This window comes from Leptosomus discolor, chromosome 4 (assembly GCF_034619465.1).
Source record: "Leptosomus discolor isolate bLepDis1 chromosome 4, bLepDis1.hap2, whole genome shotgun sequence".
Classification (NCBI taxonomy): domain Eukaryota; kingdom Metazoa; phylum Chordata; class Aves; order Leptosomiformes; family Leptosomidae; genus Leptosomus; species Leptosomus discolor.
This window is the reverse complement of record NC_141394.1, coordinates 25,034,123-25,049,191: the sequence shown is the minus strand read 5'-3', so window position 1 is coordinate 25,049,191 and position 15,069 is coordinate 25,034,123. Positions and strand designations below refer to the sequence as shown.

The following is a 15,069-nucleotide window of genomic DNA, read 5'->3' as shown; positions in this document are numbered from 1 at the left end:
CTCTGTCCATTTTTTTTTTCAACAGTCTCGGGAGTCTAGAGACATCCCAGTTGACTGGAAGCTGGCACATGTTGTCCCAGTTTTCAAGAATCGTAAGAAGGAAGACCCTGGTAATTACACACCTCTTGGTCTCACTTCAATGCCTAGTAAAATTATGGAGAAGGTTATTCTGGGAGTTATTGAAAAACACTTGTCATTGGTCATAGCCAGCACAGGCTTATGAGGGAAAAGTCCTGCTAAACCAACTTAATTTCCTTTTATGACAAGGTCAGCCATCTAATTGACCAAGGGACATCAGTAGATGTGGTCTTTTTCAATTTTAGCAAAGCTTTTGATATTGCCCCTCACAGTATCCTTCTGAACAAAATGTCCGGCATACAGCTAGACAAGTCCATAGTACACGAGGTGAGCAATTGTCTGACAGGTCAGGCTCAAAGGGTTATAGTAAATGGGGTTACATCAATCAGCAGTCAGTCACCCATCAGGTTCCCTAGTGCTCAATTTTAAGGCCAGCATTCTTCAATATTTTTGCAAATTATCCAGATGCAGGAATCAAATGTACATTAAGCAAGTTTACAGATGATACTAAACTAAGAGGAGCTGTGGAATCCCTCGAGGATAGAGGCACCTTATGGAGAGTTGTGGATAGATCAGAGAGCTGGGCAATCACCAACTGTATGAGACTTAACAAGAGCAAGTGCCAAATTTTCCACCTAGGACAGGGTAATCCTGGTTATATATACACATTGGGGGATGGGAGGCTGGAGAGCAGCCCCACGGAAAGAGATCTGGGGGTTCAGGTTGATGGGAAGTTGAATAGGAGTCAATAGCATGCCCCAGCAGCCAAAAGGGCCAACTGTGTCCTGGGGTGCATCAAGCACTGTGGTGCATCAAGCACAGCACAGCTAGCTGGTCAAGGGAGGTGATTGTCCCACTGTACACTACACTGGTGTGGCCCCATCTCAAGTACTGTCTGCAGTTTTGGGTGCCTCGATATAAGAAGGACATCATACTATTAGAGTGTGTCCAGAGGAAGGCGACCAGGATGGTGAAAGGTCTCAAGGGTAAGACTTACCAGGAGCTGCTGAGGTCACTTGGTTTGTTCAGCTTGGAGAAGAGAAGGCTGAGGGGTGACCTCATCACAGTCTACAACTTCCTCAAGGGGGCAGCAGAGGGGGAGGCGCTGATCTCCTCTCTCTGGTGAACAGAGACAGGAGAGAAGGAAATTGAATGAAGCTGCATCAGGGGAAGTTCAGATTGGACATTAGGAAAAGGTTCTTCACCGAGAGGGCGGTCAGCCACTGGAACAGACTCCCCAGGGAAGTGATCATGGCATCAAGCCTGTCAGAGTTCAAGGACAATGTTTTTAGTCATATGGTTTAGTTTTAGGTAGTCCTGCAAGGAGCAGGGAGTTGGACTCAATGATCTTAATGATCCTATGGTTCCCTTCCAACTTGAGATATACTGTGATTTTACAATTATTCCAGATTTTGACAGCCCGAACAGGGATCTTCAACTTTTTCTTACCACTCAAGCAAAGAAACTTACGGAGTGCAGTGGTACGGAAAATGTTAATTAATGCTTCCATGAAGAAAGGAAGGGAACATTTCAGTTGAGCAAATAGTGACTTTTCAAGCATAGCATCAGGAAAGTGGGGAATGGGAGAGCCAGTTCACAGAGCTGAAAGAACTGAGTCGAACAGAATGACTACCTCTTTCGCAAGTAATCTATTTGAGTAGAAAAACATGTGCATATGCAGAACTCAGTCATGTTGGTAAGGAAATTAAGATGAAGGTCCAGCTGTATATAAGGGTCTTTTTTTCCTATCCCTCAAAACTGATGTTTTGAACACTCTGTAAGATTTCTAGTAGCTTTATCTAACACCTTCTAAACTATCACAATACTCACTGGGTCTGCAAACTATGAATTGGGATGCGAGAATATGTAACTCTCCCATAAAGATAAATATATTTAATAATTTCTACTGCTTATACTGCCTCCAAGTGCAGCCAGAAATCTTGTACTATACAAAAGTAATTCTGTATTCCTAGAAGTAGATATAGACATATTGTTCTTGCTCAGAATTTGGAAGGAATAAATTATAAACTGAATGGTAAATAGATAATAAATAGTATTTATATGATGGAAAAGAACTATATATCAAAGATAAAGTAGATTATAATGGCTGCACATATAAACAGGTATACACAAGAATCCAAAGGAAAACAACAAATAAAACCAAAACAAACAAAAGAAAAGGCCACAGTCAGCTCTCAGATTCCAAAGTAACTACTGATTTCATCTGAAATCTGTGGGAGTATTAATGCGCCTGAAATAATGTTTATGCACATATCAGGTGTGGCTACTGTCATTCAGAATTCCAGTTAAAGGCTACTTTCACCTCCTTCAGTTAAAAGTAAAATAGTATTTGGTTATCATAAATTGTGGTAGCAGAAGCAGCTACTTCTATCCCTGCATAAGTGATCTGAGCTCTCATTGCCCACCTGTTCAATTAAGATGATTCTTCAGGGTTGGGTTGTTTATAAAACCAAAATATCCTTCAAAAAAGTTCCCAAAAGATTACTTCAGTTGCAAATTGATGTTTTTGCAACTACTTTCACACATGATGATTAAGCAACCTAAGGAAAGAAGAAAGAGCACTATACAAGATCCCATTTCAGTATCCTCAGAAAATGAACATGCAACTGCCAGCCATGATACTTCAACAGGTTCCATCTAATTAAATCCTGTAGTACTGATCAAAACGGAGTATGTAGAGGTGATTACCAAAATTAAAAAGGAGGAGAGGAATGCATTGGAGAGAAAGAAACTTCAGCTCCTCAAGACAGTAACTTTATTCGAAATTATTAATACTTTGTACTTGTAAGTCTTTGGCACACTGTCATTAATGTATTTACACCAATTCTATTTTACAGATGGAAGAACTTAAAAATGAAGATGTTCTGCTCTACCTTTACAGTCCTGTAAAGGTATACAATCACAACACAAAGCCATTACTTAGTTGTCCCTGCTGTGCATTCATTAAGTGCAATGTTTCCTCTAAGGTGCATTCCTTGAAATTTATCAGAGAGCTTTTCCCAGAGAGTTTCCAGAGTGTTCCAGTTGTTACAATACATATCGAATACAGATTCATTTCTCTTTATTATCCTAAAATGGACTGGAATTGTTTGGAACACACTAAAAGACCACCTTTTAGCAGCAAAACAATTTTAGAAGAGGAAAAAAAAAGTGAGGATTTCAGTCTTGCTATTCCTCCCTCATTGCTGGTGATTCAGTTTTCAAGGCTCATGCTTCTTTTTAACTGGCCACTCTAACAGCTTATGTGCTGCCTCTTAATTGAATGTGCTAAAAGAAAGTCCTCCTACTGCATATTAGGATGTGGCTCAGCCTGGAATTCAAACTAAGGAATTATGCAAAGCTGTCCTAAAGTGAAATCCACAACTGTCAGACTTAAATACTAATCTCTCTTCACTAAGATTAGTCTCCCTACACTAAAGAAATACAGTGCACTTACCTGCTTGCTGCACTGGAAAAACACTTCATCTTCACATACAGAAACATTTCCAGCCTTCTACAAACACGGCTGTCATCATTAGAAAGACACCAACTCTAAGTAAGTATTGACAATGGCTGCCTAAGCACTGCTTCATTTTAAACTGATGCCATGCCACTGTGTCTTCCAGCCTCTCTGGTTCATTAGTATTCCATGTGCCTACTCCCAGGAACCTCTTGGGAAACATATCCAAGATGATCCGTACTGAACTATGACTTCTTCACAAGCACACGTAGATAGCTACAGCAAAAACCACAATCCGTTTCTGTGATACCACTGCATTTGTAAGTGCCAACTAAAGCCATCCCCCAAGCAGCATATTATTAACTGACACAAACAATTATAAAGCATCCACCAGGAGACAGAAGAAAGAAAAGCAGAATTCAAGCTCAGCACTGCCATAAGGACCACCCTAACAATGACCCCACTTTGGTCTACACTTGAGTATGTCTGCACAGAGCACATCTCCTGGCACAAGGACTAAATTATGAGTCAGGAGGTATTTTTACTGAAGTTCAAGACAGCTATCCTGTCTGAGAGGTGAAGGGTGCGAAATCAATAGCATATTAATCACCTCTATGTCAAGCTGAAGCAACAGTTCTCAACACTTGTCATCCTTTAACTGGCAGTAACCAGAACTACAGCAATGGAGGTGCAAACATTCAAGGAACATCTGATAGAAAGCACCAGGAGTTCACAGTACAGAGACTCTCCAGCCAACACTTAACAGTATTTTTCATAGTGATCCTACTGGACTTATCTAGATGTAAATTCTGTGACTGGAGAAGAGAATATTAACACAGAGACTGTGGAGTTCATCCTTTTAATCCCCTGCAGCCATACCCCTATGCTCAGGTATCAAGACTTCCCCTAAGAACATCAAGGGAATCAAAACAGGAGCTTACTCAGAGGGTATGAGCACAGGATGGAGAGGAAGAGGAGGGGTGCCTTCAAGCAGATGGTTCTCATATTCTTAAAAGATTATTAGAGGTGTAAGCTAAAGGAAATACCTCCTCAACTTAAGATGTACACACTTCGACTTTCAGCACTGCAATCCTCCATGAAAATCCTACTATCGTCCAGCTGGAGCACTGGTATGTAAGAAACCTTCCATCACTTCCTAGCAACACAATTAGTATTACCAGCACAAGAAAGGCCTTAGTCTGTAACCAGCCATGCTCTTGCTGTTATAGACTGTATATGATCTTAATCACAGAAATACCTTTTTAGAGAGTTTATTTAGTGTACTTCAAATTACAAGGTGCAGTTCTGCTTTCAGATACGCACACACAAATCTGTCACTGCAATGGCAGCCACACCTCTTGAAAAGATTTTGGTCTCCAATTCTCAATACATTTTCCCAGCTTCAAAACTCCTTCTGTGTTCCTCATCCCTGCCTCCTAATTTTAGAAAAGCTCTTTTAAATAGCAGTTTTTCAGCGTAACCTTAAGCACAGTGTGCTAAGAATGAGTTTATACCTATGGAAGGAACTTCATTCAGAAGCTAAACCTTTAATGTATACTTGTGGTAAGATTTTTTTCTGTGCTATTATACTCAGAGAAGGGGTATTGAAAATACTCAAGTGGAAGGTAAAATAAATGGATTTTTCTTAAGACAGCATAAACTGCAAATAGCAGAACAGCAAAGGCCTTAAAACTGCTTATTTTCCACAGTCTTCCTTGCATGCTATTTACAGCTCTTGCACTACAGCCCCTTACTCCTAAGACTACTAAAACTCTTCAAAAGTGTAGGAAGCGCCAAGTTCATGAGTATTTTGGTTCTGATTCTGGGTTTTTTTAAAAAAAAAAAAAAATAGAGAAAACAAAACACTTCCACAAAGCTTTGCTGCTCAGAGGAAGCACCTCCCAGGTACCAATGGACTGAAGCAGTACCAGGAAACGGCACGAGCCAGCTATTTCAGTCAGCGGAAAGCAGTGGATCAGCCACCTGGCTTTTATACAGGTTGTACTTCCTACAGTGAGCTATATTCTATACTATGTCATCGTGACTCGGCAGGCAGCCTGCTGCATGTCCAAGTTACAGCAGAGCATGAAAGACTACCGAAGCCATTATACTGCTAAGTTATACGGTAGAGTGTACTGCATCAAAAAGAGGACCAAAGATCAAAGAGAAAGGTCATTCAATACCCGCCTTCTCAACACTTTTTCAGCTTAGCTTGTAGAAGAGCCACAGAAGAGTAGGGGAAGCTACTCATGTCCATCATTATTCCCTGTACAGACTCCTTTTCAGCCTCCCCAAGAATCTGTGAATTTGTGATCCACTCTCCATTGTAAGCCCAAACAACACATATTAGCAAAGAAACACCTATGAAAAAAATCTGTTAAGTCATATTTCCAAAAGCCCAAATTTAAATTCCTAAGCACTTAAAAAAATCATTAATCATTAGAGAAATTTTCTAATATACTTGCCCAACACACAATAATTGCAAGATGAGTTTCATGTGCATTCAAAACTAAGCTGATAATCCTAATGCCTCACACAGATTAAACTAAAAGTACTCATTTTAATAGACCTCCATCTATCATGTAATTCATCTGTACACATTCTAAAGAAAACTATGCTCTCTTTATGTTTGACAACTTCCTGCTCAATTTTTACAATAGTGTAGGACAAACTGTTGTTGCTTGAAAGTCAGAAACATAGAATCATTCAGGTTGGAAAAGACCTTTGAGATCATCAAGTCCAACCACCAACCCTACTCTACCAAGTACACCCCTAAACCATATCTCCAAGCACCACATCTAAATGACCTTTAAACACATTAAGGGATGGTGATGGAAGATTTACATGGGTGTATAATAACCTCATATTTCTTCAAAAATCTCAGACATCATCATCCATTTCAAAGCTTTCCAAGCACAAGAAGAAACAGTTCTCCCCAAACATGGATGCAATATTTACAGCTGCATGTAAATTCCTGTTCCTATAAACATACATAGATTGTTTTAGCTTAGGCATATTTATGTATTAGCAATTTCTTGCACTACACATTTACCTATTTACAGAGCAGCACATTTTTAACTGAGGAAACTATTTACATGAGGCTGCTGCATTTAATCACAAAATTAAGGCAGATCCAACAACTTGTTGAGCCATGACTGACTAGACACTGCAGTTGTGAATGACGTGGAAGGAAATACCCGACAATGGTGGCCTAGATACATTTGCTCCAGAGCGTAGAACCATGAATAAGACAATCTCCTGGAGTATCAACCTGACCTGTGTTTCTGAAGTTGTTCAAGTATACATAGAGAAAAAAATAGCTACATTTACATGAAAGGTACATATAAATCTTGCACTTTCAAATTTGGCACTCCATTCTGAAAATTTGTACTGACATTTATTTTTATTGAGCTCTCACATACAGCTTCTTCTGCTTAACTTAATCTCATGAAAAGAGCTGAGCAGATGAATTTAAGCAGGCACTGCTCTACTATAAGTCTAACCAGTAAAAACCCGACAGTCCACAAGCTTCCAAAAAGCAAGCCTGCAGCATCGTGTTCACTGTTGTGTGTATTATTTAACGGCAAGCTGCAGCTTTAATCATATAGAGCGAAAAGTGTTTCTTCCAGCCAGTATTATTCTATGCCTTCTTATATCTTAGTTCTTAGTAAGCAGTCAGATTTCCTTTTTGATACTGACTTAGGAAATCAACTGAAACAGTGAAGGGGAGAAGTGCTCTGTGGAGACAAGTCTTCCTGAAGAGGCTGTAGTTAACAACATGACTCAAGTTCTGTGTGCATGAAAGGAAGACAGATGGTTTCATGAGATTGGTAACTTGAACACATTAATTATATGATTCTACCTGGTAACCTGACAGGCCCTATAAAGACAGCTTCTGTCAGTCATGCGTTCTCAAAGTGAGCTGATTTTTACTGTGCTAAGTATACAAAAAATACATAGGTAAGCTGCAGCCAGTAAATATAGAAGGAAGTGAGAAGGAGGATGAGCGCTGTAATGCAAGTGCAAGAGTGCTGTTCTTCTGGAAACACATTCCTAAGAACCCTCCAACCTTTAAGAAAAGGGGCTCAGATGAGTATTGCTGAATAGAACTCAGTTATCCAAGCTTTAAAGACTCTTTAAGGAAACAGATGCATATATTCAACAATTGAAGAATGAAGGGGAAAAAAAAAAAAAAAAAAAGAAGAGAGAAAAAAAAACAAAGCACACACTGAAAGTATTGTTCCAGAAGTGGGCTTAATGGACACTTCTCACACTGTAAGACTTGCTGTACTTGAACTGCTTTGACACTTCAGCAGTTTGACACGGACAGCTGCCACACGGAAGGAAATCTAAGAACATCTATTAGAACATATAATATACGTTCTTAATATTAATCTTCTGTAAGAACAGCTAATGCAGATAATCAAACCTTCCTTTTAATGTGCCTTGCTTTACAAAACCGTGCAAGTTCAATAAATTTTAAGTCATAGAAAAACCTTTTGTTAATAACACTTTTGTCGTCAAATCAACCTTTGTTACAACACCACTGACATCAATAATTTTACAAAAGACAGAAATCTGGTGCAGTATGCTGTCAATCAGTTCTACTTTGAGCCACATTATGTTTCATTCATCATGCTGCACACCCTACCTCCTTACCCAGAGGGAAGGGAATTAAAGGTCACATCTTAGCCAATAAAATATATTTAGCTGTTCTGTGGGGAGAAAACAGTATCTCTAATCAGTCATCCAAACAAGACAACAGACTACCCAGAAGGTTGCATGCTGCTGCACATCAATAAACATCTTTATCTAGGAACTGAAATAAAAAATATCAAACCAGTGAAGGTATGAAAGGGGAACTCAAAGCCCTGTCAGAAAAATTACAAAATTAGAGCTGAGCACTGCATTCAGCAAATAGACGATACAGACATGGCAGAAATAAGTAGTGCTGGGAGCTAGGTTCAGATAGCACACTCTGGAATTTTAAGTAATAGGGGAAAAGACTTTGGATACTTTCTGTATCTATCTGTATTTTCTTTTGGGTCTCTCTACCAGTAAACACTTAAGTCAGCTCCTCTTTTCTTTACCTCTTCAGTCTTTACAGAACTGCTTCACTGTAATCATGATTTAAAAAAAGTAATACCCTGCTGATACCTAGTTTGGGATTCTTTTATTCTGCAAAATTGATTTCTCCTCCATTCTTTCAGCCTTGATAATCTAAATGCTCTAGGAAACAGCCCTCACGGAACAAGTGGAAATAATAAAGAGTGCTTCCATTGCATGTCAAAACAAACATTAGGCACTTAAGAAGACAAAAAAAACAGTACTGGGATGGTAAGAAAATACATTGACTTTTGCCATCCATGCTGCTACCAAAACCATATAGCTGACTCATCATCTTACTGAAGAACTGTAGTGGGAAAACTATATTCTACAGCTAGAACTACTATAACCAGAATACCAATTGGTATTCTCTATCCCCCCAAAAAAACCTTGGCTTATGGCATTTCATCTCCTGAATGAACAGGTTTATATACACACAACTACACCGAAACAAGCTTTATAACCTGATCGCAGCAAATTGCATAGTGAAATAGAACGTACTTCAAATGCCAAACCATAAAGCTCTTTAAGACTGGAACAGAGAATCAAGATGACATGATTACAAAAACAGCATGAAATAGCTGGCTAAGAAAGAAGAATGATGACAGTGTCCATGCCTGGAAAGAGTTTGAAGTCACAGGTGTCTGAACACAAGAGAAAGAAAAATGCAGGTTTCTTGATGGGAAAAATACAAGAGAAAGAGCAAAGGAAGAAACATTGCCTGTGGCAGAAAAGAAAAACAAAGTTAAACTTGTTTGGTCAACTTTGCCAGGTACCCATCAGTGAAGTTTCGCTAATGTTCTGAGGAGAAAAAGAAGGAAGAAGAAAAAAACGTGCAAACCCCATCATTTTATGTGCAAGCTATAGTTAACCAGTACTACACATTTGTATGTATGTTCGAGATAAAAACCATCTCTTCTGTTATGCAACCTATCCTTTGTCAATGCAGAATTAAAGAAATGTGTGGCACACAGGCATTCCTACTTGTATAATACTGTCTGGTTTGGGGGGTTTTGAAAGAATAAATTCATTATAGAGGTCTTTCTCAAAAGAAAAGAAAAAAAGAAAGTAATTGCTTCCCAAAACTGGCTGAAAGGGACATGCAGAATCATACATAACCACTCGCTAGCCTTCCTGCTGATCAAGTTTGAACTTTCTGTATCGAGAGTTGACTCCTACTCCTGCTGACACTGTGTGACTCCAGGAGTAGGCTCTGAGGACCTCTTACAGAATACGACATCATGGCACATGACTGCAAGTGTCAGAATTTCACCCTTAAAATATATAAAGGATCAAGTCACTAAAACATGCAAGCATATGTTAATTTCTGTTGAAGTCTATAGGTCCTAGGTATACACGTGAATGCTTTCTGGGAGAGGAAAGCCTGAAGAATCTATGAAAACCCAAGAGTTTCTTAAAACTCTATTGACTTGGGAGTATCCCTGTGCTTTCTGCATTCATTACTCTTTCCACAACAGTGTAACTCTTGGCGATTTGTAAGAAGTATCCAGCACTGTGTTTGACTGTTCCTCATAAAAGCCAATTATGGTCGTACAGCCACTTAAAGGAAGATTCAAGCATATGAATTAATCACTACAAACCCACTTTTTTGTTCATCTTTCACAGTAGAGAAACATTCATTTACAATAAACAGTAAATCTGGCAAAGGAAAATTAAATTATTACACTTAAAATAATTGTAGCCGCTAAGTTTGCCCCCTCAGCCCTATGTGCAGAATGCTAACTGCCAGCAGTGACTGCAGGCTAGTTGCATGTATGGGATTTAAACTGGCACTCTTGTTAGAGCTGAGGTAATTTAAGAGGAATGTCAGCATGCATTTACTTTTCGAACTTTATTACTCTGCTTTAAGAAGAGAAAGAATGCCTGCTATTGTCATTTTAAAAACATTTACAAAATCTTTGCTATCTGGTTTTAGTCCTGCAGAATTAAAATCAAAACTAGTATCACGTCACGTTGCGTTTCTTTTATAAGAAAATAGAAAATAATAATTACAAAAGCCGTATTTATTGAAAACAACATTTTTAAAGAGAAATGTGACCACTCTTCACTCTAGACAAAGTTCAAGGCTACTGTTGAATTAAAAGGATCTACATGTGGACAGCTCTGGAAGCTATGAGCAGTTGTGAAGCTGGCTACATTTGGTATCCAAACCATTCAAACTCAGTTTCCTTTGAACATGCAAGTTCCTACTACAGAGAGCCACAAGGGGATGAACATCTCCAGCTAATGAGATCTACACCAGTTGCATAACTTTAATCCTAAATCAGAGGCCACATTCTCACCCTCCTGTCTGCAGATTGAATTTCCCTCTCTTCTTTTGGTAGAGAACAACGCAACCTACTTTTTAAATAATCTTTATTTCTCATTAAAGGGTAGGATGATGGAAACTGCCTTGGTGGTTATTCGGCAGCAGTCTTTTCTCACAGCATAGGGATGTTTCAAAAATCACCTCTGTACCATGAAGGCCTCCCAAAGTCATCTCTAACAAAAACATGTATTTTATTATTACAGAAACCCAGGGAAGAAATGCAGAAGCTGAGCAAAATAAAGCAGTAAAAGGGAACTATGTGGGGAAGTAGAGAGACAACTTACTCTTCAGCTTCACAAATAGCAGGCAACAGAAAAAACACTGAGATTCCATGATACTTTCCCTATTAAATGGTTTTCTGAATAGAGTAGTCCAAATTTTTAATAGCAGCATTAAGGATGAAAATTAAAGCCCATACTGTCCAGTCAAAAAGGGATTCTAACAAACAAAGTGAACCAAACAAAGAAACAACAATTTATTTGCTCTATCCCCTCCTGCTCTGCCTAATGCCTGCTGTCAGGAAGGCACAGTACTGGGGTGGTGGTGCCACTGAGCCCTTGTTCTCTCAGACAAGGCTCCCAAGACCATGCCATTTTGAGGTAGACACCTGTCCACTGGCAACAAGCATGAGAGCATCAACTCATTTTAAGCTGTCCAAAATCAGGCTATCACATGGCAACATCCTTCAGTCACTACAAAACTTGCTTCCAAACTGAAATAGCTACCCAGAGGTGAAAAGCTCCATATCACATTTCAAATCCCCATACCAGCTAGTCCTCTCTGCAATTTTTTTTTATTTTATAATGATTCATGTAAGTTTTCCTGATCTTATGAATCTTGCTCCTTGACAATGATTCCAAAATCACTTTCTTTTTACTTTGTCTAGCAAAGACTTTTACAATGCATGTGAGAAGTATTCTGCTGCTCATTGGCTATTTGATAAAACATACTTCTTAAGAAAAAAGGTCAGATAAAAATTGGTATAATGTGGAGCTCTAGTGGTAGTGGGGAAGTAAAGCAATGCATAACACCAACTGTGGAAAAAGTAGATACTTCAGTATGAAAATAGTAAGCAAAAACATTGTAACAGATTAATTTAAACAAGAACGGAAAGGAAGAGAGCTTGGCTTCAAATTCAACGTTTCAGGCTCACTGAATACATCTTTGCACACAACGTGATAAGCAACCCTCATTTTTAGTGCACAAACTTGAATCTTGCATTAATTGCAATTAAGCAACAGAAAAAATAAGATCACCACTGTGTGCTCATGTTAGCCTTAAAGGAAAAAATATATATGATGCTGCAGGAAACCAGTGTTCCTTACCAAAACTAACTGGAAGTTGAGTAATTCTGTGTACGCTTTTACAGTCCTAGTCACATATATTGTCCTTTCCACACTAGCTGTGGTTACTCCTATACCAGCCAGTAAATACTCTGTTCTCAGTTGGACCATCAGCAAAAAACTGTACCAACCATTGTAGTCAGTTTTAACACTGAAATTTGGTAGTCCCCACAGACTGATGAGTTTGGCAGGAATTAAATCCTAAACTAGAAGAGCTCCTTCCTTATACACACTATCACACATCCTATTGGCAAACATCATCAGCTTAAGCCTTGTTCACAGGCACTATTCCACCTGAAAAGATTTTCTTTTCATACAAAGTGGCACATATGATCTACTCTAGGTGGTCCTGCTCTGTCAAGGGAGTTGGACTAGATGATCTTTCAAAGTCCCTTCCAACCCTTAAAATTCTGTGATTCTGTGATCCTCTGTGGCTTCATCACACAGAGGATGTGGGAATTCCTATATCATCCTGTGAAACACTGGCATTATTGTCTTAATTTTTAAGATACCATTCAAACCTGGGTATATATCAGCAGAAGTTTATAAAGCTAAAGCAATATTGACAGTTATCAGACTGCCAAAAAGCAGCACAAAACCCACAGGAAACATGGCAGAGTGTGCGTACAAACGACCAATCCCAGTATTGGAAGGCCCCATTTCCAAAGTCAAGCAACATCACAGGCTGCATAAACACACATAGTTTTGAATCCTCAGTATAAAACCTGCAATCCCTTCCTAGGGGAACTGCTTTCACGCAAGACCACAGAAGAATTAGACTGAAAATCTCTTGTATATATTACTGCTAATTTGCAATGGACTCTCCACCTATTTCAATCTATGTTATAAATTGCTCACTATTTTTGCTAGGAAGTTCTGTTCCACTTCCCCAGCTAAGCACACAATGCCTTGATTCAGTACTACCCCACTTAAAACAGAATATATTTCTTCTTGCTAGGGTAGTCGTTAACTTCTTCGTAAGTGTTACTGTTTGGCATAACCCAGCCTAACCAGGGTTTTTAACCAGCATTAATTCCAGTCCGGTGCCACAGTGGAAACAGATGATTGTTGGCTTTACACCTTTTCCACCCAAGGTGCAGCCATTGCTTGAAGGGCCATCCCCTGGATGTGACTTATGTGTATTTGAAACCCAGGGGACACCAAAACGCCCCGAGTTACAAGCCTGAGAGGAGGTTTCAGAGCTGTGTCCGTTACCTGGTGGGCAGTTGCACTCTGGAGGCGCTTCTCTCGCTACTCGTATTTTTGCCAAATGCTCGTAGGATTTCTGTGGGCGAGAGAAGCGGCGTGAGGGCACTCGGCGATCTCCACCCCCCCCACCACCCCTCAACCAGCCAGCGCTCCCGGCCGGCGCGGCCGCCAGCTGGATTTACCGCTGTTCCACAGCCTGCGCAGCCACCGATGGCTTCTTCGCTTGGACCCGACCCAAGGTGTCTCGCTGACTTCTCCACCCCCACAACAACAAAAACAAGCCCGACGCCACCGGCTATCTCCCACCTTCGTCGCAAGTGCCCCCAACCCCGCCCGCCTTTTTTTTTTTGGGGGGGTGGGGGGCGGGAGAGAAACGCAGGGACTGAGGCTCGGGCACGGCGCCAAGTTAAAGATGAGAAAAGGGTCGGCGGCGTCCGGGCGGGGGTCACCCCCAAGCCCCCCAACCCGCCCGCCCCAGCAGCCCGGGGCGCCCCCCGCCCCGCTTCTCCCCCGGCCCCGCTGCCACCCGGGGCTGCGGGCTCACTTTCCCCGCTTCTCCCTCACCTCCCTCCCGCCCACCCGCCAGCCTCAGCCGGCGTCCCGTCGCCCCGGACACATCATCCCCCATCCCCCATCCCCGTCCCGCACAGAGGCTGCGAGCAGCCACCCCCGTCCCGCACACCTGGGCGAGAAGTCGCTCCACTTTCTCCTGCATCATCGCGTTCAGCTGCTCCAGGGAAAAGCCGGGCAGCGGCGGGAGCGGGGCGGCGGAGAAGCCTCCCTGGGCGCCCTCGATGGCCGCGACCCTGGCCTGGAGGTCGCTGGTTCGCACCCCCAGGTAGACGCAGGAGGCGGCCGCCAGCGCCGAGAGGAGCGCGGCCAGCGCGGAGCCGCACGGCCCGGCCCGCCGCGGGCAGCGCTCCCCGCCGCAGCCGGGCTTCCCGCTGCCATCCCGTCCTGCGGCTCCTCGGCTCTTCCCCAGCATGCTTTTGCACCCTTCAGCTGCGGCAGCTTTGATTTCCTTTCCTCCGCCCCCCATGGAGGCAAGCAGTTTACCAACAGCGGCAACAAAAACAATAACAATAAAGTACGAGAAAATAAACAACAAAAAGGCAAAATAATAATATTTTAAAAAAAAAAACAAAAAACAAAAAACAAAACACCAAAAACGCGGTAAGTAGAAAAAAAGCCCGCAACCGGCTCCCCCACTTTCAAGGCGGAGCGGCGGCGCGCACCGCAGCCCGCACCGCACGCCGGCCGGCAGCGGGTCGCGACTCGGCCCCGCAGCGGGGGCGTGGGGGCGGTGGGGGGCGAGAAGCCAAAAGCCGGCAGCAAGGCTGGGTGCGGTGCGAGCCCCCGCGGCTTCCACCCGCCCTTCGGAGGGAGCAGCGTTCTCTGCGAACGGTTTGCCACTTGTCAGAGAGGTTTTCAGGGGCGGGAAGCGCCCCCCGCTCCCCCCCCCCCCCAACACACACACCACCCCCCTCTCCCTTTCCTCCGACTCCCGCTCTCCTCCCCGCCGCCGGCGGACTTGTTGCTCCCCC

The 15,069-nt window shown here is 42.0% G+C and overlaps 1 protein-coding gene across 1 annotated transcript in view; it reads right to left on the bottom strand.

Moving 5' to 3' along the window:
• The window catches only part of COL25A1 (collagen type XXV alpha 1 chain), a 318,154-nt gene extending 303,590 nt beyond the window's left edge, over positions 1–14,564 (bottom strand). The window contains exons 1-2 of the mRNA XM_086464793.1: positions 14,208–14,564; positions 13,532–13,601 (exon numbers count right to left, since the gene is read on the bottom strand). Of these exons, the coding sequence (XP_086320919.1) occupies positions 13,532–13,601; positions 14,208–14,564 (427 nt within the window). The remainder of the gene's footprint in view (positions 1–13,531; positions 13,602–14,207) is intronic.
• Positions 14,565–15,069: the final 505 nt, after the last annotated feature.